Source organism: Rhea americana, unplaced genomic scaffold (genome assembly GCF_003343005.1).
Source record: "Rhea americana isolate MKP2758 unplaced genomic scaffold, rheAme1 scaffold_176, whole genome shotgun sequence".
Taxonomy (NCBI): domain Eukaryota; kingdom Metazoa; phylum Chordata; class Aves; order Rheiformes; family Rheidae; genus Rhea; species Rhea americana.
The window spans coordinates 1,552,930-1,576,452 of record NW_028185883.1 but is presented as its reverse complement, the minus strand read 5'-3'; the positions used below and the strand labels follow the sequence as shown (position 1 = coordinate 1,576,452).

At 36.6% G+C, this 23,523-nt stretch overlaps 1 protein-coding gene across 1 annotated transcript in view; it reads left to right on the top strand.

Annotated features, from left to right (window-relative positions):
- PARD3 (par-3 family cell polarity regulator) overlaps window positions 1-23,523 on the top strand; it is a 424,369-nt gene that overhangs the window by 142,068 nt on the left and 258,778 nt on the right. Inside the window, exons 4-5 of the mRNA XM_085301416.1 lie at window positions 5,679-5,857; window positions 17,562-17,693. Of these exons, the coding sequence (XP_085157542.1) occupies window positions 5,679-5,857; window positions 17,562-17,693 (311 nt within the window). The remainder of the gene's footprint in view (window positions 1-5,678; window positions 5,858-17,561; window positions 17,694-23,523) is intronic.

The window sequence follows — 23,523 nt, the reverse complement described above, 5'->3', positions numbered from 1 at the left end:
GAAAATGTCTTCTTATAAGGAAAATACGTTATTCTAGATGATTTTTTGAACAAGTCAAGACCAGCAAAATATTTACAGAAATGAACAGCAACAGGGAATTAAAATAAGGCGGGGTGAAGGTATGTATTGCTTAGCTCTATGAGATGGTGACAAGCATGAGCAATGCTGTAATTTTCTGAGACACATGAAAGGAAAAGATAGCTTTGTAGGCAAAGGGGAGATAACTATTAAAATCTGAGGAAAGAAAAATGCAGAAAAACTAACTTTTTGAAGATTTGATTAAGTAAAGGGTATTCACTTGGGAAATATTCAAATTCTTTTATTCAATAGTTACTTAGAAATGGACTTGATTCTGTAGGAGAGAAAGCTACTACTCTGGGCCACAAAGAGAGCGGTTTATGAATCCATTTCCATTGCTGTCATGTCCAAAAATCTGCTTYTGAAGAGATTTGTGAATGCAGCTAAGTAGTGCTACCTTTTCACATCTCTCCCAACAGTCACCTGCATATCATATGCTTGCACTGGCATTTTACAATAAATAATGTATTCCAGGAAGTAGTTTTTCCTCTAGGAACATGCTTATATTTTTAATATTTTTCTCTTCTCTAATTAGAGGCCTCCTTTTGATTTACACTGTTCTGTTATCTTGTAGAGAAGTGCTGGCTGCTAGGTTTTAATGCAATTCATAGATGTGTTCACATCATGTTGTTTTTTCTTTTTTCCAACTGTTGTTGTTCTTTTTGAAGAGAAAAAGCATTGAAAATCTGTGTTGTAGTTGAGTTTATAACAGCCTCTATGTTCTTTGGAAGTAAGCATCTTGTCCCTAGAGGTTTGTAAAAAAAAATGAAAGTTGATCCGATTTTGGAGGTTTGTGATTTCTAAGGTTATAGGGAATGTTTGGAGCTCCTTGTGTCCAGCTGAGTGGAGTGAAGAGTTGAATCGAACCTACTGAAATATGAACTGTAGCCGTAGGAGCTGTGCTGGTGCTTGAAACTCGAGGCTAATCTAAATATTTTTTAAAAGATGTGCCAGTTAAATACAGATAAAGTCTTAGCTTTTACTTCTAAATACTTCAAACTGAACAAAACAGCCCTGCTTTCTGGTGCCCCAGGATGCCCCTGAGGACCCTGATTTGTCCTCTTTCTTGAACTCTAAACCAGCGTGTGAGTGGTACGGGGAACTGGATGGGCGACATAGGCAGTAGAAGTGTTGAATCTCCATCTCCCATTTTAGACCAGTTCCTTCATTGCCATTTCTGTATATCTTGTGCTTACTGCACACATCTTTATAGTTACGTATGTGCAGGCTCACTTTGAGAAACTGTCCTAACCTGAAAAACTTCTTTGTTGAARTTTGCTCTTTCCTACGGAGCTTTTGCTTTCTTTTGCTTTTAGTGAATCATCATTTCCCTCAGAAAAAGTCTTGAGCTGAAGAAAAAAAGAAAAAAAAAAAAAAAAAAAAAAAAGTCACATTCAGGTCTATTCATCAGTTATGACCATAGCAGATTGTCTGTGTGAGGTGGTTAAAAGTGACTTAAAGATAATTTTTGATTTCTCTTTCTTAAAACCACTGCAAACCAAACTGTGTGAGCCATCAATGACACTGAGGAGCTAAAACATCAGTTGAGCTCTTCAGAGTAGAGCGGTCTTGGTTATGCAATATATTTTTAATTCTTTCAGCCGTGCCCCCTAAGCTGGCACCTGACAAGAAATTGGTATGGGGACATTATATATCTATATCTATATATAAGCTCTGTGCTGAAAGACCACCATCCTTTGCATTCAGTAGTCTCATACAGGACTGAGTGTTCAGGTTTATGGATAAAATTTGCCAGAACCTCAAATACTTTTTCTCGTGAGTGTATTTTAAAATCAGGAAAGGTGATCGCCCTTTTAAAATAAAAATTGAATTGCTGGCAGGAAGGAAAGGTACAACTGTGTGTTCTTAACATTTAAAGATGGTTATAAAATGTATGATGGCTGTTTTTATAATTTATAGTGAAACTGYTCTTCCTTTTAATAAAATGAGACTTCCAGTCAGCATTTCATGTTTATGATAGGGGCATTTTTTTTTATTGGGGTTTCTTTTTACCCTATGAATAACTCTTTCTTTTTTTTTTTTTAGCTTGACTGGGGCTATATGCATAAATTAATGGGATTCTCTGTTACATGTAAGTCTTTCTCAAATTAYGGTGCTGAACTTGTTGCTGAATGCTTACAGTCCTCGAATATGGCACAAGAACTGAGTTAGTGGTAACTTTCATGATTTTTAATTTGATTTTTCCTTAATTCTTAGACTTTTAAAACTTCCTGTAATTCATAATTAGATTTACCATTTYGAGTGCTTGTTTAAAAGGCACCTTAGCTGTGGAAACAAATCAATATTTACAGTGCATTAGTGCCACAGAGAATTTGAAGCCTTCTGATTAGAGTTCATTGCTGTTTTATCCACTCTTCAAAGAAACCACAGACTTCAAACAGTTTCAGCCATCATCCTGGAATCAGTGACATTGCATTGGTCCCTCGCGTACTTCATCTTGTGGTTTAATTATTAAGTTCCTTTCCTTTGATTTTCCTTTTAATATTTCAAAGTATATCTTCTTCAAATCTATGAATTTAAGTAAACCAGAAGATTGTAATGAACAATACATTGAAAGAAAGAACCTGTTCAATATTTGTTGTTGTTGTTGATTTAACAGATGGTATCAAAACTGACTTGAGACAATCTCTTGAACTAGAATGAAAGAGAAGTATAAAGGGGATTATTTTTATAACTTGTGATTAATATAGTGTTGAATTAGATTGAATTCCTGGATTAATAGCTGGAGAAGCGTTGCCTCTACCCAAGCAGCATGCAGTATTTGCTTGTCCCATGCCAGCAATAAAAAGTAAATATAAATTTCTACTTTAGCTAGGGATTATATACATTCAACACACCCAAATGATTGTGTTTCTTTGTTCCCTTTATTGGTGATGTTTGGTTAGCAATACCTATCCATTTGTATGCAACCATCCTCATAAAGAGAAGCTTGAATTGATCAGGTTGTTTCTTCTTATTGGCAGAACAATTTTTTTAGGGGGTTTGGAGAAGTGTCCAACAAATATCTGAAAATACCTCAATAGCTAACTTAATAAAATGAAAGTGACTATATTAAATGTGGCTCATTACTCAATGGGTTATGGAGGGAGACTTCTCACGTGAATGGTTTTTCTGGAGCATGTTAATTTTGAGGAATCTGTTATACGATTAACTTCTGTTACTGGAAGAAGTCTCTTGCTACTTCACATGGTTCAAATTGTCAGTTTTTAGTTACAAAGGAAAAGGCAATAAAGTGATAATTGCTCTCTCTTCTCCAACGTGCTGACTTCAGTTCCATTTTCTTTCTTTCTTTCTTTGCTAGCAATTCAGCTTCTCCTCCTAACTTCACTGAAATGAACTTTTGTTATGTCAAGCAATTTGAACAAAGAGTGTAAAAATAAAAGAACATTTTGTTTTCATCATGCTTATATATAGATGTACAAGCATAAGGAGCAAGTGAACTCGTGTTTGAAAATGATAATTCTATGTTGTAGGCTTGGTAGCTAAGGCAAACAGGATGATACACATGGGCTGCTGCTTGGAACAATTATAGATGAGTATTTTTCTTAAGTGGCACCACTCATACTGCAGACCCACTTTCTTGATCAGGCTAATCTAATAAATGAGAGTGTATATTTAGAGCCAAGCCAGCAGCACAGATACCGTTGTTAATGGGTCACTTCATTATGCTTTGTGGTGCTGTTGCCTGTGATTACAGCTGTGTCATCTGTGTTACACAGATCTCTTGGGATTTGATAGTGTACTTTTATTATGTTCACCATCTAGGGGGAAATGAGAGGTTTTACCTTCAGCTGCTTCATGAAATTTGAAGTAGTTGAAAGCAAGGCAATCAAAGAAAAAACCTCTGTTATAAGTTGTATGAGTATATTTACTGATTATTCAAAATCTAAGTAGAATTAACTCAGACCAAACATGTGTTTCTGCATAATTAAACTGATCTTTCCTAAAATRTCATTTAATTACTTCTAGTTCTGTTATATTAAATACAACATATATAYGTAATTACAAAAGAAAACATTTTCTTTGCTGAAAACCAACTGTAGTAAATATCTGTTATAAAAATGAAGAAAAAAGAATTTTCAAAGGAAAGAGAACCATTACAATGATAATGGGAAAAACATTTACTAATCCTCTGTTATTGGCCAGGTTGGACTTTAGGTAGAATGATTGTTCCGGTGTTCTGTCATGTACAACTAGCACATATCTTAGCAGCAGAAGTTCTAGTTGCTTCAAGAAAAAAAAAATTACACATTTTCTTTTTGTGTGTGACATGACCTACTTTATCTCTAAGTGTCTTTATAATGCAATGCAAAATAGGATTCTATATTTTAATATTATTATGTATAGCATTAACATAAAGATATTGCAAAACTTGGACTGTTTGCTCATCAAACTCCCTGTTGTGTTTTTCTTCTAGTATTTGAGACATGCTCAGCTTCTTCAGAGACTGCTTCATCAAAGCATTAAAAACTAGTTCTGGTTTTCACTGTTGGGTGTTGTCCAGTGTACCTTACCCAGTAATTCTGTTGCTTACCTGTCATAGCTTTCACCTTTTCTTTTTCAATTTTTCATTCAAGGTTCTGAATGTAGCAGTTAAAAGAAATAAAAGTGATAGATCACCTCAATTCTGGTGTTGAGCAGGAGAGTGCTGAGAGGTCGCAAATGCAGGCAATGAGACTTCTGTTTGAGCAAGAGACTATAGATGTCTGGATATTAGTTGCAGGATAATAAATGAAATTGGAAAAATTAAGTTGTATTTTAAAAGAAACTAAGTTCAACTTACCATCAAACTTTCCGGAATGGATTTGACCTCTTCACATATTTAAAAAAAGATCTCTCTTCGATCAGTCTGCCTGCCTGCTGCATCATTTATTACTAATGAAATATTCTTATTCTGTCAGTCATGCCAGCTGGAAGGTTAAGAGAATCAGGGTAAATCAGCATAGATCTTGTTTCAGCTGTCAGAAAGTTAAGGGAAGAATGGAGAAAACAGTCACTTCCAGAAGTTTTGAGAAAGGAATGGAGTGTATGTGTTAAGAAGAGAGGAGGCTGCCTTTCACTATGAAGAGGAGGTTGATGCATAGGTGCCCCTCTCAGTATCATGGCAGTGGGGTGCTGGAGAACAGCTTAATCTTTGACCGCACAATCTTAGTCTTAGTAGTAAGAGGTCTTAGCCCACTCTTTATTTTGGCATCAGGCAGTTAAGTTTAGACCTTCATCTACTTCCTCTTTAAAATGCTCTGTAAGTGACCGTAGACTGTTAGTTGTTCAAGCTTATACTGTKTTTTATTCTACACAGAATCTCAGGGATAGTAGCGGTTTCATATTTGTACTTTAAAGATGAAAGAGCTTTGCTAGATTCGGAGAGTTCTGCTTGGTCCTTGTTTTGCTCTCGAGCAGCAAGGCTGTGGTTCTGAGGAAATTGGCCTTGAGGAGCTATGCTGAGGTCAGTAACTAGCTACTCTGTAAAACCACATTTGGTCAAAACCACCCATCCGGAGCTTAAAACAATATTTTTCCTGTGTGGAAAGTGTATTTAATCTAGTCAGTGTTTATTTACTGTCTGTTTTATTCTTCAGATATGCCTCTTCATGTACGACGTAGTAGTGACCCTGCACTGATTGGCCTCTCAACCTCTGTAAGTGATACAAATTTTTCTTCAGAAGAGCCGTCACGAAAAAACCCGACAAGGTGGTCCACAACAGCAGGCTTTCTCAAGCAGAACGCCCCTGGAGTACCCAGTAGTCATGAAAGAAAGGTATTTCTTTTCCCCCTTTCTCTGATAAATGAGAAATGTGCCTTAATCTTCAGTTGTTTTGTCCTTCTCTCACCTGCTCCTGGTTTAAACCTTTGTTTTTAGGCTTTGTCCAACAAACTACACCATAAGGAGAATTCTATTTCAGCCATACATGTATCCTCTTCTTAAGACTTTCTCAGTAATATCCACAGCAGGTGTTCTAGAAATCTGATTTTACCATTAACTGTACTTGCAGCTCTGATTACTCATTACTCTGCAAAACAGGACCTAAATAGACACATTTTCTTTGAATGCAAATGGGGCTGTGTCTATAATGATTTTTTTTTTTTTTACTGATCTCCATAGAAATTCTCGAACCACCGAATAATCTGTGTCTGCAGTTAGTCTGGTTTTTCATTTCTGATGTAGCATTGCTAGATTTTTACTTTCTGATCCACTAGTCAAATAATACAAAACAAAAATTACAAATATTCTCTCTCCTTGATAACATTATTAAAACTAAAACTGAAATTCAGTGTGAGTTTTCACTTCATTTTTCAATAAGATTTCAATATCTCTACATGAGCCGTATTAGTTGATAGAGAAGTGAGCAGACATTCCTCAGTGCCATACTGAAAAAAATGGAAAAAAACAATTTTTTGTACAGTCCACTTCATTCCCCAAAATCATGATTTGTGATGGTAATTTAAAATCAAACTCAAAAGGAAAATAACATATTTTCTAACAGAAGTGAGTTGTTTGTATGAAAAGTTGCACCACTGAATACCATTCTGACTGCATAGCACAAAATCCTGTTGGAAAGTATACAGCTTGTTACAGTTTTTTTTTTCTTTGCTATTAATTCTGTGTAGTATTAAAACACAAAGATTCTGCAGCCAGGAAAACCATACCCCAGATAATGAAGTCTTTGTTTACTGCTAATAAACTCATCTACCTTTGGTGGAGTACTGGTTATTTAAAAATATTAATAAAAATATAATAATCATAGGCATTGAGGTCCACAATCCACACAGAAACCAAAGAGGTTTCAGTTTAATGTGATATCTTTGCATATCTGCGTGGTCAGGGTAAATGTGTATTTTTTTTTGTCATTTGTAGTAGTGTGTCACAAAAATACATGTTTTGAAAACTGTCCTTTATAGTATTCTGATCTAGACAAGAAAACAGCTAATCTAATCCATTTGAAGTTATTAACATTCTCAAATAATATTTCTGAAATTGTAATGGGACTACACTTCATTACTCCGGAAGCACGGATATTGCGGGACATGCATAGCTCAATCAGATTTCTTTGAGTGTCTGAAGTTAGCAGAAATTGAAGAGAATTAAACAGCAGCTAGTCTTTCACGCTAGTCTTCTTGCATCATTACTTGTACTTACTCTTGATTTGCATGGAAATATTTGATGTCTGTTGGACCAGTAAGGAAGGGAATTCATTTGATTGCATGTAGTGAGTGGAAGCTAGGCACAGGAGAACTTTAAATCAAGAAGATGGGAGAGAAAGAAGATAGTTAGTACAACAGATACTGATAATTTCTTTTACCATTTTTTTTTTACACTTTGTATACATTAATCTGAATGAAGCAGATCACTGAATGCACTGTTTTTAATAGGTAAGATGCTGTGAACAACTGGAAGTAAATAATAATTGCTTGTGTAAAATATTTTATGAATTAATCTACTGAGTTCAGTTGTGCTAAATTGCTAATTTGTATTTTCAGCTTATTGATTGCTTCATGCCAGTCAAAATTTTGTAGTGAATCTCATTCCTGTTAAGAATTGATATTAATAACTCTCCTTTTCTTTCCCAGTATTAGCTACAATTTCATTTGTATTATTATTTCGAGGGGTGCATTCTTGTAGCCTTTATCACTAGTCACTTACTGAAATACTGCCACAAATTTTTTACAAACATGTTTGGCTTTTTGAACAGTAACAACTTGTCACTTTTTTATATTAGATTGTTTTCTCCAGCTACTCAGATAACAAAAAGAGATGGCTGTGCTTTGTTCCAGACTGTTTCGTTGATTATAGATGACATAGACATTTCAAGCAAAGCAAAGAGAACATTCTTAATTTTCTGCTTTGCGCATTGGGCTTGAGCACCCATCTATCTTTTGTGGGCGGTTGGCACTACGTAATGTTTTCGCTGCAGTTCTCCCTCTTGACAGCACAAGAACATATGCTCTTGGGCTGAGATTTGTGACACAGTTGTAGATTTGCAACTTTACCCCAGCAGTATCTGTGCGTGTCTTGCAGAAATGAGACAGGATTCTGGGAGAGTTGCCAAAAGCTTCATCCACCTACTGACTCTAAGCAGTGACATTACTTTCAGCCTTTCACCTCTAAAGAGAAATAATTGTCAGGTAGAAACCCTGTCCAATTTTGGGAGGAATTGACAGAGGGAAACTGCGTGGATCTGGCAGAAGAGATTTGTTTCTTAGGAGCAAGTGAGAGAAGACACCTTGTTGATGCTTATTTCATTTGGGGTAAGAAGAATTTGGAATGGCAGGAGAACGGGCAGATGCCCAAGAGTAGATGAAAAGAAGTGGGTGGGAATGCTGCCATTCGCTTGAAGGCTGTGAAGAGCTAGGACATATGCCAGTAGTTCTGGGCAGCAGAAAGGGAAAAGGGCACTGTGAAAGAAGCAAAAGGTAGGAYGCTTGATGGATTCTGTTGAAGAAAATATTGTGCTGCCCTAGTTATTAGAGTAGATGAAACAGGAGAACAGGCTCTTCTGTGTCTGTAGGAAAGAAAAAGAATGAACACAGAGTGGTAGTTCGGTTTGAAGGAGGTCCTGCATAGTTTTGTATTTGTGTTGAACTTGAGACACGTATTTATTATGACAAATAGGATGTTTTGGTTTGAAACCCTTGCGCTGATCTGGAAGTGTTCTCTCAGCTTTTTTTGTGTCTCACCATTGTAAAGATAAATCATATTTATTTTTAAACTATTGCAATACACTGTTTCCTAAAGAATAGAAGGTCTTGATTAATTTCAATTCTTCATCTTCACCGCTATTTAAGTCTTGTAAGAGCAACTTAAAACCATATGTATTGTGTCTCAGCTACTTATTTATTTGAAGAATTATTATTACTCATTATTTAAAAATTATTGTAGGGTTGGCAACTGTACTCAGCTGGGTAATTCCTGATCTCTTCCTTCTGTATCCTTGGGTGGTCTCAACCAAATGATTAGGTCTCCTCCTCACATATGCAAGTATTCATAAAATTGGTTCCTCATTATCAACAGCTTTCTTAGGTGAATTAACTTCTTGGGATTCTTTTTAAAATGAATATTAAAATCACTTTCAAGTACTTCTCTGTGTGTAAGAGACGTATTACCTAGTAATTCAAGGCTTGACTTAATCCTTTCTCTTATTTCTTTGAGTCATTCTAATGAAACAAGAAGAAATCTCTTAGTAAAAATAAGGCCTTCTCAAAGGCCTCCAGTAATACCTGATTTGTAAGTTGTAATTTTGTTTAAACTGTGTTGAACTGTACAATTGAACAGATTCTGTGCAGCTGAAGCGTATCATAGGTGTTTTTTGCACTGCAGTAAATCTTTTTTGATATTCTTGTTTTTTGAATAATTGTTGATTTGAATCACGTTCTTATAATTCAGTACCAAAGCCAATTGGCTTAACTAGCTGGCTTTAAAATGTGTGAGTTGCATTAATGAAAATCAGGTTTCCTTTTCCTTAGGTGTTTGTGTCACTGTACTAGGAAAACATAAATACAGGAAGCATATATTTTGCCTCTTATAATGACTGCGAGTTAATTATCCATTTATCTTTTTAACGTGTTTTATTAATTTGCACCCCCATTTGTGGCAAAAAATTGCATGTCATTACAAATTAGTTATCTGCTTTGATCCAGTTTCTCTGAAATATGTATCGCTTATCTAGTTAACCTGCCTTGCTTATTGCAGGTCTGTACCATGGCTAACTAACTGATGAAAAATTTTGCACTGTGACTTTTCTGAATTTGATTCATATATTGTTGCCTCAAAGATAATGACACTGATATAGCATTAGGAAGTGAAAATATACACTAAGGAGGAGCGCTCAGGAGAGAGCAATGAGTAAGGCTGGGCTCCTGTGCCTCTCTTGCTCTTGGAGTCGCCCACCTGGAGCAAAGCAAATGGCACGCAACATGCTCTGCAGGGCAGATTAGCAACAGCAAACATGCAGCTGGGTATACTTGGCACATCTTTCTTTTCTYTTTTTGTTCTTTTTGCCTTTGCCACTTAGTCAGATTTGTCTTTGTTTTGTTTTATTTTGAAATGGGTTTACCTATGAATGTATTGTGAGGATGGGAATAGCCACATCTTGTAGAAATACATTTTTTAGGATATGATTTCTTTCTGCTTATAAATCTTATCCTTGTGGGCTCTCTAAACTGCAGAGAAAGAATTTGAAACCATATGGGAGATTCTTTGATCTAAGTCTCATTGGTGTTAAATCCTTTAGCTGTAAACGACCGTGAGATGCCACGGTCTCCTCTTGCAGTTATCTTTACTATTCCTATTGGGTTGAGACTGGCCAGTGCAACTTTTCAGATTGTTGGATTGCAGGGTTTTTTAGTTATTTATGTGAAAGATGGAATGCTTTCTAGTTCTCTTTATAAACAGAGTATAAAAGTTTATTTTTGTAATGGAGTATCTCTGGATAGAAGAAAAGCGTATGTATGTTACATGAGAAACTTGAACAAAAATGATATGTCACTGTGAAAAACAGATTTAAATGTGATTCAGTTTCATTTGGCTGTGAGCCCCCTTTTTAACATGGCTTAGTCATGTCTGTTCTATCACTGTCAGCTAAGACACAGTGTTTCAATAGATTTTAATTATAATTTGTAGGGCTTAAGAGCCCTTCAGTGGAAATGTGTGTGTTAGTTCCATTCTGTCTCTAGGGACTCTAARTCACAGAGTGTAAATAGATGAGACTGACTAGGGAAAACAGTGGACTAAAAGACTGGGCATCATTCTGGGCGCTAGAGTCCTAGGTGCTGCTGGTGATTCTTGGGAGCCTCTGTTCGTACGGGTGCAAGAGGGAGCTAGTGTTTACCAGATTAGCGGTGTTGGTAAAGTGGTGAGATGCAACAGAATTGGCGAAGGAGAGATACCGAGAAAATGCAAAGGGCGTTGCCTCTCCTTTGCTCTGTAAGACTCTGTAACTTAGCTCCAAGTATTTTAAATTTGTTAATTTGGTCATTATTTTACAAGCTTTAAAAGAAATCACAAAGACCTGTGTAGATTTAAAAATGAAAACAAACTTCCTCACTGATGGTCTATAATTGGCATAAGTGRATATTTCACTTTTGTGAAAAAGAGTAGTGAGAAAGCAAAACTGATTTCTGAGTGATAGGTACAAGAATCAAAACTGTAGCTTCGTCACATTTTGTAGCTTCATTTATTTTTCTTTAAAATAAAGCTGTGGAAAACCATGCTTTTTATGTCATCTTAGGAAGCTTACAGAAATCAAAATCAATTTTCTGAAATATGATTACAGAATATCAACCACCATATGTTATTTCAATTCTTTGACATTCTTTCTTGAGGTTTGATTGTGAGATTAATAAGCAGAGAGAAAATTGAGGAAGATTTTTTTTTTCCTGTCTCTCAATCTGAGGAAAAACAATATGCACTGTGCCTGGTAATTTTTGATTTTGCATATRTACATACAAAGATTATGACATTTTTGATTTTCTTTTGTGAGGAACTGGTGAGATCAACAGAATGATTTGGATTGACGATCTCACAGTTTCTAATTTACTCTTAATTTAGCCCAATTCTTTGACACTAAATATCTATATATAATACCAGCTGCATAGAAAAGCATCCGTTCATCTCAGCCCCTAGTAATTGCTCTTTTTCTTTAAGTCAGACCTTACTTGTCAATCAAAAAATAGCACAGAATATATGAATTGGAATTGCAAAACTTTGGAAATTTTGGAATGTAGGGTGATAGAAGTTAAATCTGACATTGACTTTTAAATTATCTTTTCCCTCATTGGGATCTAATAAGCTGGTCTTGATGCATAAGGAATTAATTCTGTTCGTGGAACCRTAGAGGCAGGCTAAGGACTAGCAGTGAAAATGCTTGGGAGTGGTTGCTCTTGTCTTGTACTTTCATCATAGATAGGGAATGCAAAATGACTGTGTTCCAGGATGGAACATTAGATATGCATTTTCTGCATCCTAAGACAGTTTTTATGGGTAGCTGGAAACGATCCATGTTCAAGGTTAGAGCTGAGAGGAGGCACGAAGCTAAGGTAATTCTTTAACACAGGAGTCCTCTTTTACTTTAGTCCTTGGAGAATGGCTTAAAATCAGTGGTTCTTAACACTGTGTGACGTGAACTGATTCTTTGTTGTACTTGCCTAATGGCTATGCCATCGCTGGATTATTTTAGCTTCTGAAGTCATGCTTTTCAATACACCTTAAAAAAAGCAAGCTTAGAAACTAAACTGTACAATGGTAAAATAAACTGCATCTTCTGAGAGCAAAAGAAAGATCACCCAAGCAGTATTTTAAGAAATACAGATGTTTATAGAGTCACTCAGTGCCTGGCAGAACTGATTTCTAGGTAATCTGTTAAGGTTTGGCACAATCAGTTTATGAAAAGCTGCTGATGAGTAGAAAGATCAGTTCCAGTTTTGACCTCAATGTAAGAAGTTTTTTTTTTTTTTTTTTTTCCCTTAAGGGAGTTTCTTTAAGTTCAAAACATCTATTGGGTTACTTAATGTTCTATGTAGAACATATTTTCCCTGTAAAACTGACATTTGTACAGCCTAATTTTTTGAGAACTGGAGATCTAGTTGTTCTTATCCCTCATTTATTTGTTTAAAGTCAGTAGAAATACAAGGAACTTGTTTATTAGGCCTTCGGACAACATGAAAACGTGGTACATGTATGTGTTACTGTATTTACATATTTGTGTTTGCATCAGGGAGAGGTGTATTTGTATTAGTTTATATGGTTATTTTGTTAGTAACACCTTCYCAAATCCTGTCCAAGCGTGACGTATAACTGTCCAGAAGCTAACATGAGCTAACATGTTCTGTTTACGTAGTGGAGCATAAAAAGAAATAACTTTTATTCAACCAATAGATGTATTTATAGAAATTTATTTGCTTAAAATCTGTCAAATAAAATGGATCATTTCAAAAGAAGATTGTCTCCTCTGTCATCAACACGAACAATTTTTGTCTCAGTCTCAGGCCGTCACAGTTGCAGTGGTTCTGTGCCCTTCGTTAAGCCAAATTGGGGATGTTTCTGACCTATAGTTACTACTGGTTACTACAGGATCTTRTTCTAATCTGACACCCTATTCAAGGATAGAATGTATTGGTATCAATTACTCTAAAACTAAATGTAACACACATTTTAAAAAGCATAATTTGCATAGGTGCTAGGAGACTAGGAATGTGAAATCTTCATTCTAGTCTTTAGCAAATTTCAGAGTTTCTGTGAACTTGAACAAGCCGGTGACTATCTCTGGGACTCACCTCAGCTTTTCCATTCTCATAAGGTCACCACCAAGTTTTTCTTGGAGGGGTTATACTCTTTAAAGTATGTGGAGGTGTTGCAGATGAGAGAGGGATACTAGTGAGTCTTCGATATTCAGCTGCAGGTTAAAATTGCTACTGAGTTTATGCTCTGATAGCTAGTAATTAAAGTGCCTGGATCATGTGAATGCATCATTTCATCTATAAGCTGCAGTCTTTGATGAGAGGCTCGTTATACTACAAATCATCTAGAACTGAAAGTACAGAGAAATCACTTCACTTCTTCTATTCCCTTTCACCAACCCTCCAGCAAACCCCTGCAGGGAAACCACACGGTACTAAATCTTGAGGTGTTAGAATATGTATCCTCATTAAAAATACTGGAAAATGCTAGTATTAAATGTAGATTTGACAGATTTAGTGTTTTATTGATCTATTTCCATTACATATATTATAAGCCTGACATGGCCTGCAGTCCCCAAAGATGCCTAGGGGAAAAAAAGCTTTTTTTTTTCTTTTTTCCTCTTTTTTTTTTTTTTTTTTTTTTAAAAAAAAAGGATTAGCACATTTAATTGTAACTGATGATCCATGTCAGTAGTAGTCCCGGGGGGGCTGACAGCTGCGACTCCGGAAGAAGCGCGAAAGCTCAGGATGACCCTGGTGGCTTCTTTGCCATAAAATCTGTCTCTAAAAGGTATTGAAGTTTAAAGCAACACAGAACTTTTCCAGTCAGATGGATGCTCGGAGCAGGTGTGCTGGTGCTTTGTTCTGGGTTTCTAAATCGATCGTGCTGAACAGAAGAAAAGCTTTCTTCTAGGTTGTTCGTCTGCATATTTTACCTTTTATAGCAAAYTGCATAGCAGTTGGTTCAGTAAATCCCAGTATAGGATTTGCACAGAGCTGCAGCTATGTGTTTTCCCTCTCTGCCTCTGTGCTTTGTTACCACTAGCAGGAGCAGTAACAGATGTGCGCGTAGACAGGATCCAAGTGGCCCCTTGCATCCCAAGCGTTTGTTGTGCGACTGTCCGAGGGAAGGACTGTGTGCATCAGTATTTAGCGTGTTGGTGTCTCCTTGCTCCTGGTCTAGCTTACTGCTTGTGCGATTGCTGTCACCAAAGAAGTGCAGAGATAATTTATTGCCAAGAAGAAACAACAAAGAAATGGGTGTAGGGCTGGTGTAGGGCAGGTTGTTTTTCTGAAATTTCACTCTTTGGCTAGCAGCGCCGTAATTCTACGCGTGATTCCAACGCTGGCAGAGTATTTTATCGTGTTCTGACAATAGTGCTATTTTGAGCAGCTTGAATAGGAGCATTGTAAAACACAAGCCACAAGAACCTTATCTGGGTAACGTTCCAGCTCTTATTTCTGCTGGTAGATCTAAATGGACAGAAAAACTGCCGAGACTTAGAATACTTTCTGGAGAAAATGCGCTGATTTATGTCTTAGCAGGAAAAGGCCAGCCACTACGGAAGTGGAAGACTGCAGAAATATTTAGGTAAACAGAATTAATATAGTGTATTCTGCTAGTTATCAGAGATATTCTGCTAGTTATCAGAGATATTCTGCTAGAAGCAAAGTCCTTGCAAAATTCTTGACATTAGTTTAGCTGCATTGAATAGAAGTATAATTTGACTCTTTGCTTGGATAATTTGACATATGTTATGTACTGAAGCACTTAAAACTTTTTATAGCAAGAAGTTCCAATAGAAAGTTTAAGCAATAATATTGCCTTGCATAATTCAGATCACAGACTTTGTGTTTAGATGACTGAAGAACACATCCACTCATGATTTTTAACCCTATTTTGCTCTTTATTTTTTTTTAAAAAAAACTCTGTTATATGTGGCTGATGGTGCTGTTTCAAGAGAGATTTTTGTTTAGCATAGAAAAAATGATCTTTTTTAGAAGTTTGTATTGAAAATTGTACACATGAATCCATAAAAAATTGAATTAGGTTTGAAGTGTAGAAATACAGAAAACATCTCATTACCTACAAGGATGAAATTTCTATTCATTCAGACTAGGCGATAGTCTCTCAGATAAAAATTTATTGTCAGATGGCAATAAGTCATGAACCAACTGTGCAGGGGGCTTTTTTGTGCATCAAAACATGTCTCRCTATTTCTTTGTCTGGACTGATTTTATTGTTATGCCTTTCCATCATTTTGAACAATTCGAATTGTTGTTTTGGCTTTATAGCAGTTGCATCAGCTCAGTCACCAAAAGAGGAGACTTGAGAAGCAACAGGAAAAAATAAATTCCTACGCACTGTTTGCTGTCTTTCATGGCTCTGCTAAGGGACAGTCGTACAAAGTGGTGACTGACTTCCCCTATCCCTTTTCTAAACAAGACACCGACCAAGTTTCTTTCTAGTTTGCTCTGTGTGTGTTTTTTTTTTTCCCTCCAGTTGTTGAACTAAATCATTTACAGCAGAATAATTTTTGATCATGGTTTGTTAGGATGGTTTCTTGTGCAGACATTTTATTGTAAGGGTATATGCTGATTGAATTCAAGCTTTAATTTCTTGAAATGGAAGACCTTTTTCTAGTTTTTTTCTAGAAAATAATTTGTCATCATTTGAGAAAGCTTAAGTTTGGTACTTACGAAGAGAGACAGTTCTCATAGTAGAAGCTTTGGAAAGCTACTACCTATCACAATAGTAGCGACAGTTTAATTTCCTAGCAAAGTACATTGTATATTTGCAAGTGATAAAATTATAAAGAAAATGCGAGGACAGACTTGGTGCTACAGTCTGTATTCTAGAATATTAGGCTGCTATTGTGCCAAAAATGAGTAGTATTAATGTAATGAGTAGGGAAGGTAATAATCATGCTTATTGAATGAAGTCTTAAGAAGCCAAAAAATTGACTGTGTGCTGTATAAATAAAATAATAGTTTTAAACTATGGAAGTACACTGTATTTTTCAGAGATTTTCCAGATTCCTGTAGACATTATTATTGTAAATTATATAACTGTAACCCTACTTTATTTACTTGTGAGTAAATATCAGAAAGATCAATACCTTCTCTTAACTGTTTAGATTGGTGTGAGGGTGGATAAGCAAACTTTGAGTGGCAAAAATACTCTGTTTCTGAAGGATCCTTATAGTATATTTATAATCCCTCCTTGATCAGGCAAGCGGGATTGCAGTGCCGCATCTTACTTCACTTGGAGGGAAGGAGCCTGTTGTAAATTATCGGTAGTTCCCTTGACTTTGGTGGGCTAAGGATAACTCCCMTCATTAAGGATCTGCCTCTGCGTTTTTATTGGCTTTTAGTGTTTGGACTCAGGAAGGTCTAATTATCTTTAGGAGCTAAGGAGTTTGTAGTTTGTGGGAAAGATGTGCAGAAAATTCAGGCTATAACTCATCAATTAAAAGAAAAAATATTTCTTTTTTATCAGTCTCAATGGGATACATGTATCTGTCAGCACAATCTCCGTCTGCTGCTGTTTTAGAAATGTGCCTGTATTTGTATGTTTTCAGGCAAGCCAGGCAAACAGGGAGAGGAAAACTCCCCTAACTAAAAAAACTAAACTGAAGAAAACAAGCTTTCTAACAGATTTTTAAGTATGAATTCTTTACTTCGTATGTTACATATAAACAGTTAATATTGTAGCATTAAAGGAAAATATATATAACCAAACGTGATCCTTCCTTTTGATATGAAATAATAAATAAATAATAAATTCAGGTTTTGGACACTCTACCATGCCTTTTTTTTTTTTTCCTTTTCTTAAGACAGTACCTTCAGCAGTAAGACAGCTCTGACTGCAAAACTGATGTAAAACTGGTTAGAATCAGAGACTTAGGAGAATTAGCTGTCCCAAAGTTGTACCGCTGTAGAGCAAATTTCTTTCRGGAAGAATGAAACTAAGGAGCCCCATATTGTGAAAGCCTTGCTGAGTGTGTACATGGGAAGTGCATCCATKAGAGGTTTTAAGTTGGAAAAAAGAGGAGGCGAAGCACGAGCGGGTGCGGAGGCGGCGAGCCGCCGAGGGCCGGGTCTGGAGTGCGGCGGCCGGGCAGCCTCGGGCGGGTGGGTGCTGCAAGCACGCCCGGACCTTGGCAGCAGCCGGCTTGCTCTCTCCTTTGTCCGAGTTCCTTTCGTGTTATTTTAATAACCAGCTGCATTGTTAATGTGCAAGGACTGGTTGTTTTTTATAAGACACTTTTTTGTTTCTTTTAAAATAGAAAGATGAAAACTACAGAAGCCTACCACGAGATACTAGTAGCTGGTCTAACCAGTTTCAGAGAGACAATGCTCGTTCATCGTTAAGTGCCAGTCATCCCATGGTGGACAAGTGGCTGGAGAGGCAAGAACAGGTAATATATATGCGTATATATATTACTTTATCAATCTAATCTTTATGCTAGTCCAGAGTATTACCAAGAAATATATTCTTATGTGATATTGGCTCTCTAAATGTGGTATGAGCAGCAGAGTTATTCCGATTAAATTTGTAATGGAATCGTTCTGCTTCCAAAAGGTGCATTAAGACTGAAAATGGGCAGCTGCAAATTGTTTCATTTTTCAGTCATATGTGCATTTCTATAGTATGTGAAGTGCTGCTGTTCTTTACAACTGATACCGACAGGGTTATTTTTTTATATTATCTTGATAAACAGTTTGCTGTTGAAAAGCTAATAATATTACACCAGAGTAGCCAAATGTGGACTAATTTTGGCATAGCACTTTCAAATGCTTTTTATTCTTAATCTTATATATTGATTATAAACTTGGAGAGATTACTATCTGCTTATTACTACTACATTTATATTAAACGTAGACTTTCTGAGACATCTAATAATTCCAGCTTATGTTTTCTGCCTTCATTAATATAAACTGGGAGTCATGAAGAGTTAAACATCTAAAGTTAAGATTATCTAGCAATCATTTTCTATATTCATGCATCTCAAATATTTCAGTTTCTTCAAACATATAATGAAAATGCATCTTTACTATGAAGAMTGCAAATATGTCAAAAACCTATATAGAATAGCTCATATGTAGGATTATTACCTGCTTTTCTTCTTCATGCAATGTGACATGAAAATGTTGAGGTTTTGCATTGAACATAAATATGCAAATTTTGTATTTTATAGCAGTGGTGTGTAAAAACATGATTTACTTTATAAAGAGGAGATTTGAAATGAAATTCACGATTTGACGCAACCYGAGCTTTTTACTCTGTGTCTGGTGGATGGAGGGGAAGTTTTAGAATCCAGAACTGGACTGATATTTTGTGACTGCTCTGTGTCATCCACRAAAGTTGTATTATTATTTGAAGTCCAGCATCACCAAAAGCCAGACTATTCCAAATATTTTTTATTCAACCTTCTTAATTAGACAGGAATTTTTATTTTATAATTGGCTATAGATTTATTTCAGTTCATGTACTTTACAAAAAAAACTCCGTTCTTGATAGCTGTATGTTCTGCTCTGCACATTTAATGATAGAAACTGTAGTGGTGGTAATTCCGTTGCTATTTTCCTCTGAAGACAAGTAGAGTTAGTATAGATGAGTTGAGCTGCAGTCTCTGTATCCATATTCATTGAAATGTAAAGTTGGTGCCCAGATTTGAAGCCATCTCCTGTTACAGTTGTGTTTACGGCATACTTTCATGTGTCATTAGATTTTCACTGTAGTAATTAATGAAACTGCTGTCTAAGCAAAAGAATTTGGATAAGGAATCTTAATAGTGATCTTAGGAAATACTGGCTATGTGATTATTTTAATATATGAACATCCATACTTTTCAAAGAAGTAATAAGTTTTGTGGAGATTTTGGTCTCCAAACAACTTAACTAGATGAGTTTATTCATCAGTTAGGTAAATAATTGGGCACTAATGATAGTCTCAAAGTGTATTTGTTACTGTAGTTAACAGACTGAAATCTGAAATCTGAGCTTGCAAATTTATTTCCTCTTCTGAGCAAGTTTTCTGGGATTTTTTGTTTTGTTTTATTTGTTTCATTGTATTTGAGAGAGAGCGAGAGCGCATTCAGTTATTAGATTTGTTAATGAGTCGGCATGTACCTGGAAGACCAGGATCCTTTTGTGGTTTCATATCAGCAGGACAATTAATTAGACTGAAACCTGTTTACTGGGGAATGAACAGCAGAAGGAAGCCCATACCGAGGAGGGAATGGAGCACAACTCTGCGGAGGGAATGAGCAGAAGGGCCTGGCAGAGAGTGGAGTAGTTGCAAATAGAAATGTTCTTGATTATTTTGGGTAGCTTTAGCTCTAACATCTTTTTTGTCCTTGTTGGGCTTTTTGTTTTTCACTGGAAAAGCCTCTCTTACAGKTTACTATATATATTTTTTTAATTTAGCAGAGTTTTCTGGAATGCTTGAGAATAAGCAAACTAGAAATTTCAGAACATAATGACATTTTTGTTCTTTCATAATGACAAGCGACCATGCAACAGGTTTTATGCTTATATAGTACCAGTTGTTGGAACTACTACAAATAGATAATTGTGCTAGAAGCAAAAGTCCTATCACATCTTATTGTCCATGGCTTTAAGCACATTATTTGCTTCCCCCCAAATTTTTTTTTGAATTTATAAGTATTCCCATCCATTTRAGTACCTAGATTGCACATAACTTTTTTTTACAACATCATTTTCCTTATCTTCTTTATATTTGCCTCTTTACTGAACCTCTGTGTTCAAAACCATAGAAATACTGTCAGTGGAAATGAGTAAGCTGAAAAGACATACAAAAAAGAGAAACTCAGATAATTAGGCTGCAGTCAATTCATTTAGCAACTTCCAGTCGTATTCCTGTGTATTCAACAGAATTGTTCCAGGGGAGCTGGAATGAGCTGTGCACCCTACCAGTATGTGCATAAAAAGTAGCAGACAGTAGGTCTGGCAAAAAATGAAAGGCAATGACAATGCCAAGAAACCACTAGGGCAGAATTGATTGCTGATATCAGGGATAATAGTCCTGGTTTAATCTGGCTTTATGGCTCTGTGGACTAGACAGTAGTAGAAAACACTGGATTCATCTTGCAGACTCTGGAGGCTTGGATGAAGGTTTTTTTGGAGATGCTGCTTTCAAAGCTTGCTGTGTAAATTCTGGCCTTTTGAATGAAAGAAGAAAGAAATCTCCAGGAGGATGTTTGTCAGTGCCTAACATAGATAAACGTTCGCTGGAGTTGTGCTTTGAGGACTGGAGGTGTGATGTGCCAAAGAAGCGCAGCTATTTTTATGTGGCCCACGTCTCGTTTCTCGTAAGCGGAGCTGTAGAGCAAGCTATAATCACTGCAACATCACAGCTTGTTCTGCAGCTGAAACTGCAAGGTGTTTCTGAAGTCATTAGAGGCTGCTAGAGCAGGGGCTAATACAGGCGTAGAGTCAGATGTATTCTAGCAGTTGTTAAAGAAATCGTTGTTCTCTAGACTTGTCAAGGTTTTAGGGCCTTAAAATGGAGGAAGGCATGAAACCTGTGAAAATTTCTGGAAGTAATTGGTTTCGCTCCTATCTATTGTGCTTTACTCTAATTTAACAGAGTGCTCTGCTAAATTACAGTGATGCATCAAAGAAATGGAAAAGATTAATTCTGCCTTCTGAGTCCTTTCAATATTATGGTTCTGTGTGCTGGTTAGATATTCCTAGCTATGGATTGCTCACAATTTAGTTCCAGAGTCCTCTGGTTATCCACGGGGCAAACTGATCAGTGTAATTCTCAGAGAGTTTTCCTATTCCTAAAGCCCACAATGTTAAGTTATGTGAAACTGTTTCTACCAAAGATCATTATTTTGCAATTAGAAAAGAAAATTCCAAATAGGGTCTTAGAATGCCTTTAGAAACTTTAGAAAGATTTTTATTCTTGCTGTTTTGCTTGATTGTTTCACTAGTTCTCTCTTAGAGATCATCRACTACGAGGAACAAAATTTGCAATCTTTAATTTCATTCTGAAATCCTTTAAAAATGATTTTTTTTTTCTTTTGTTATCCTCCCTCTACTCCTCAGCACTTTCTTTCCCCCCACAACAACCAGGCTTAGAGGAATTAGTTGAAWAATCTTACATTTCTGCCCAAACTTATTCAAAGATGTGGTAACAGCACTTTTATTTGAGAAATCTTTTTCCTCAGTTCACCTCTAGAATTGCTCAGGGTCTGACCAAATCTGTAATCATGCTGCTTGAGAGCAGGGAGACATGAAAAGGCAATGAAGGAAGGAGTTAAACTTTGCACCAATTTGTTAGGTTTAAGCACACAGAAGGCTTCTCTAGGGYGGTCATTTCAGTTTCATTAGTCAAATATTGAAACTGGCAGCAATCAGAAAACCTTGAGTTGAAACAGTATATCCTTTGCTCTGCTGGAGAGGCCAATTTCCGCAGGAGGAGTAAGAGCACCCTGCTGTTATGGGTGGTGGGAAAAGGGATGAGAACGGCAGGAAAGGGGAATTCTGCTTCTCTCCTGCTTAATTTTGGAGCGGCTGATAAGATTTGCAACGATAAGTATATGGGTTCAATTAAAACTATATGCAAATACACACACACRCGCGCACACACACACATATAAGAAAATGTATAAGCATATAAAAGCAAGATAATTTGTTGCTCGAAATGCTTAGTGGCTTATTTACAACAAGTTGTTCAATACCAATCGTATTTTTGAAATTAAGAAAGGTTTAAATTTAGGGGATGAAATAAAATGTCGCTGTTATTACTGAAAAGCGGGTCTGACTCCTAAAATCCTATGAACTTTTCTATTCTTTAGCAGAAGTCAGAAATGAAAGCAGCCTAAGTATATTCTGAAATGAGAAGTTGGTTACTACTGCTGTCGTCTTGAGCAGAAATTCATTCTGCAGAGCACTGTTTTTACCATATTGCCTCCTTATTCCTGTTAGTTATTTTTGTTCGTGACATATGTCCATGGTGAAATAAAATCCTAATCTTGTGCAGTTTCTCTGGCTCTTTTTTCAACAATGAGATCAGAAGTGCAAATAGCACTACGGACTTATTTCTCCAAGTATAGAGTACCTCCCTTCAGCTTTTATTTTCCTCAAACTAAGGCCTACTTTTGATATGGTTAAATATACCACTTAAAAACATTCAGATGCCATAAAGCAGTACATAAAGTGCATAAAACATTCAGATGTGTAAAGCAGTGTTTTTAGGTTTTATTGTTACCTTGACTGTACAATGTAAAAGTCTGCAATTTCCATGCTTCATAAACTGGGAGGGGGGAAGTCTTGGGGTGGAGGCTGTTCTGATCTCAAACTCCTCGCTTCTCTCTCTCTCTCTTTTTTTTTTTCCTCATCTCATGTTTGGGGTGTTTTTGTGCGTATTATACAGTCAAAACCTTTAATTGCTAAATAATTTCTTACAGCCTTTGACATCCCAGAGAAATACGGAGGTGTCCCTAATCTGTGCGGGATCCCAACAGAGTGGTGGTTCCATTGACTAGTGTCAGAGGTCTCCCTTGGAGAACACCTCCCTCRGTGTTGTTGCTCTTTTAATTGTTGCTGTTACAGTGTTAGGAAAATACTGTACCGAGTGAGCTCCAGAAATCTGTATTTAGGTGTTTCAGTGTGAGTATCTGCCTGTAAATACCCAAGCTCCCACTGTAAGTACCGAAGCCAGGAGAGCTGTTCATGCCTGCCCAGAGCCAGGACCCGCGCTCGCTGAGCTGGGGCCACCCTCCGCTGCGCAGGGTCCGAAAAGGCGTTCCGGTGCCTCGGTCCCACGGGGACATCTGTGTCTGGGAAACCTTCCTGAGCCGGTTCTGCCGTGTGGGTCGTGATGCTGGAAAAGGGGCGTGGGAGGGTAGAACAAGCATGCGGGATGGACGTAGAGGTTCTGCATTTCTAGCAGCACGTGCGTCTTGGAAACACAGCCTCGTCCAGATTTAAGTCTGACTTAGCTGCTTCAGATCAAGATTTCTGAATCTAAACTCCCTTTCCATATTTAATTTCCAGTTTGTTTTTCGGRTTTTAACTTGATCTATTATCGATTTCTCTATAAACTCTATTTTCTACCTGGAATAGTTGTTTCACATCCATGTATTCTTCTGAATATAACTTAATTGTGGATATACTAACATGCATATTTTAAAAATATTCTCTGAATGTRTGTGTATGACCACAGAAACACCTAAATAGAGGTGTTTCTTAGAGCTTATCGTTATGCTGAATGCA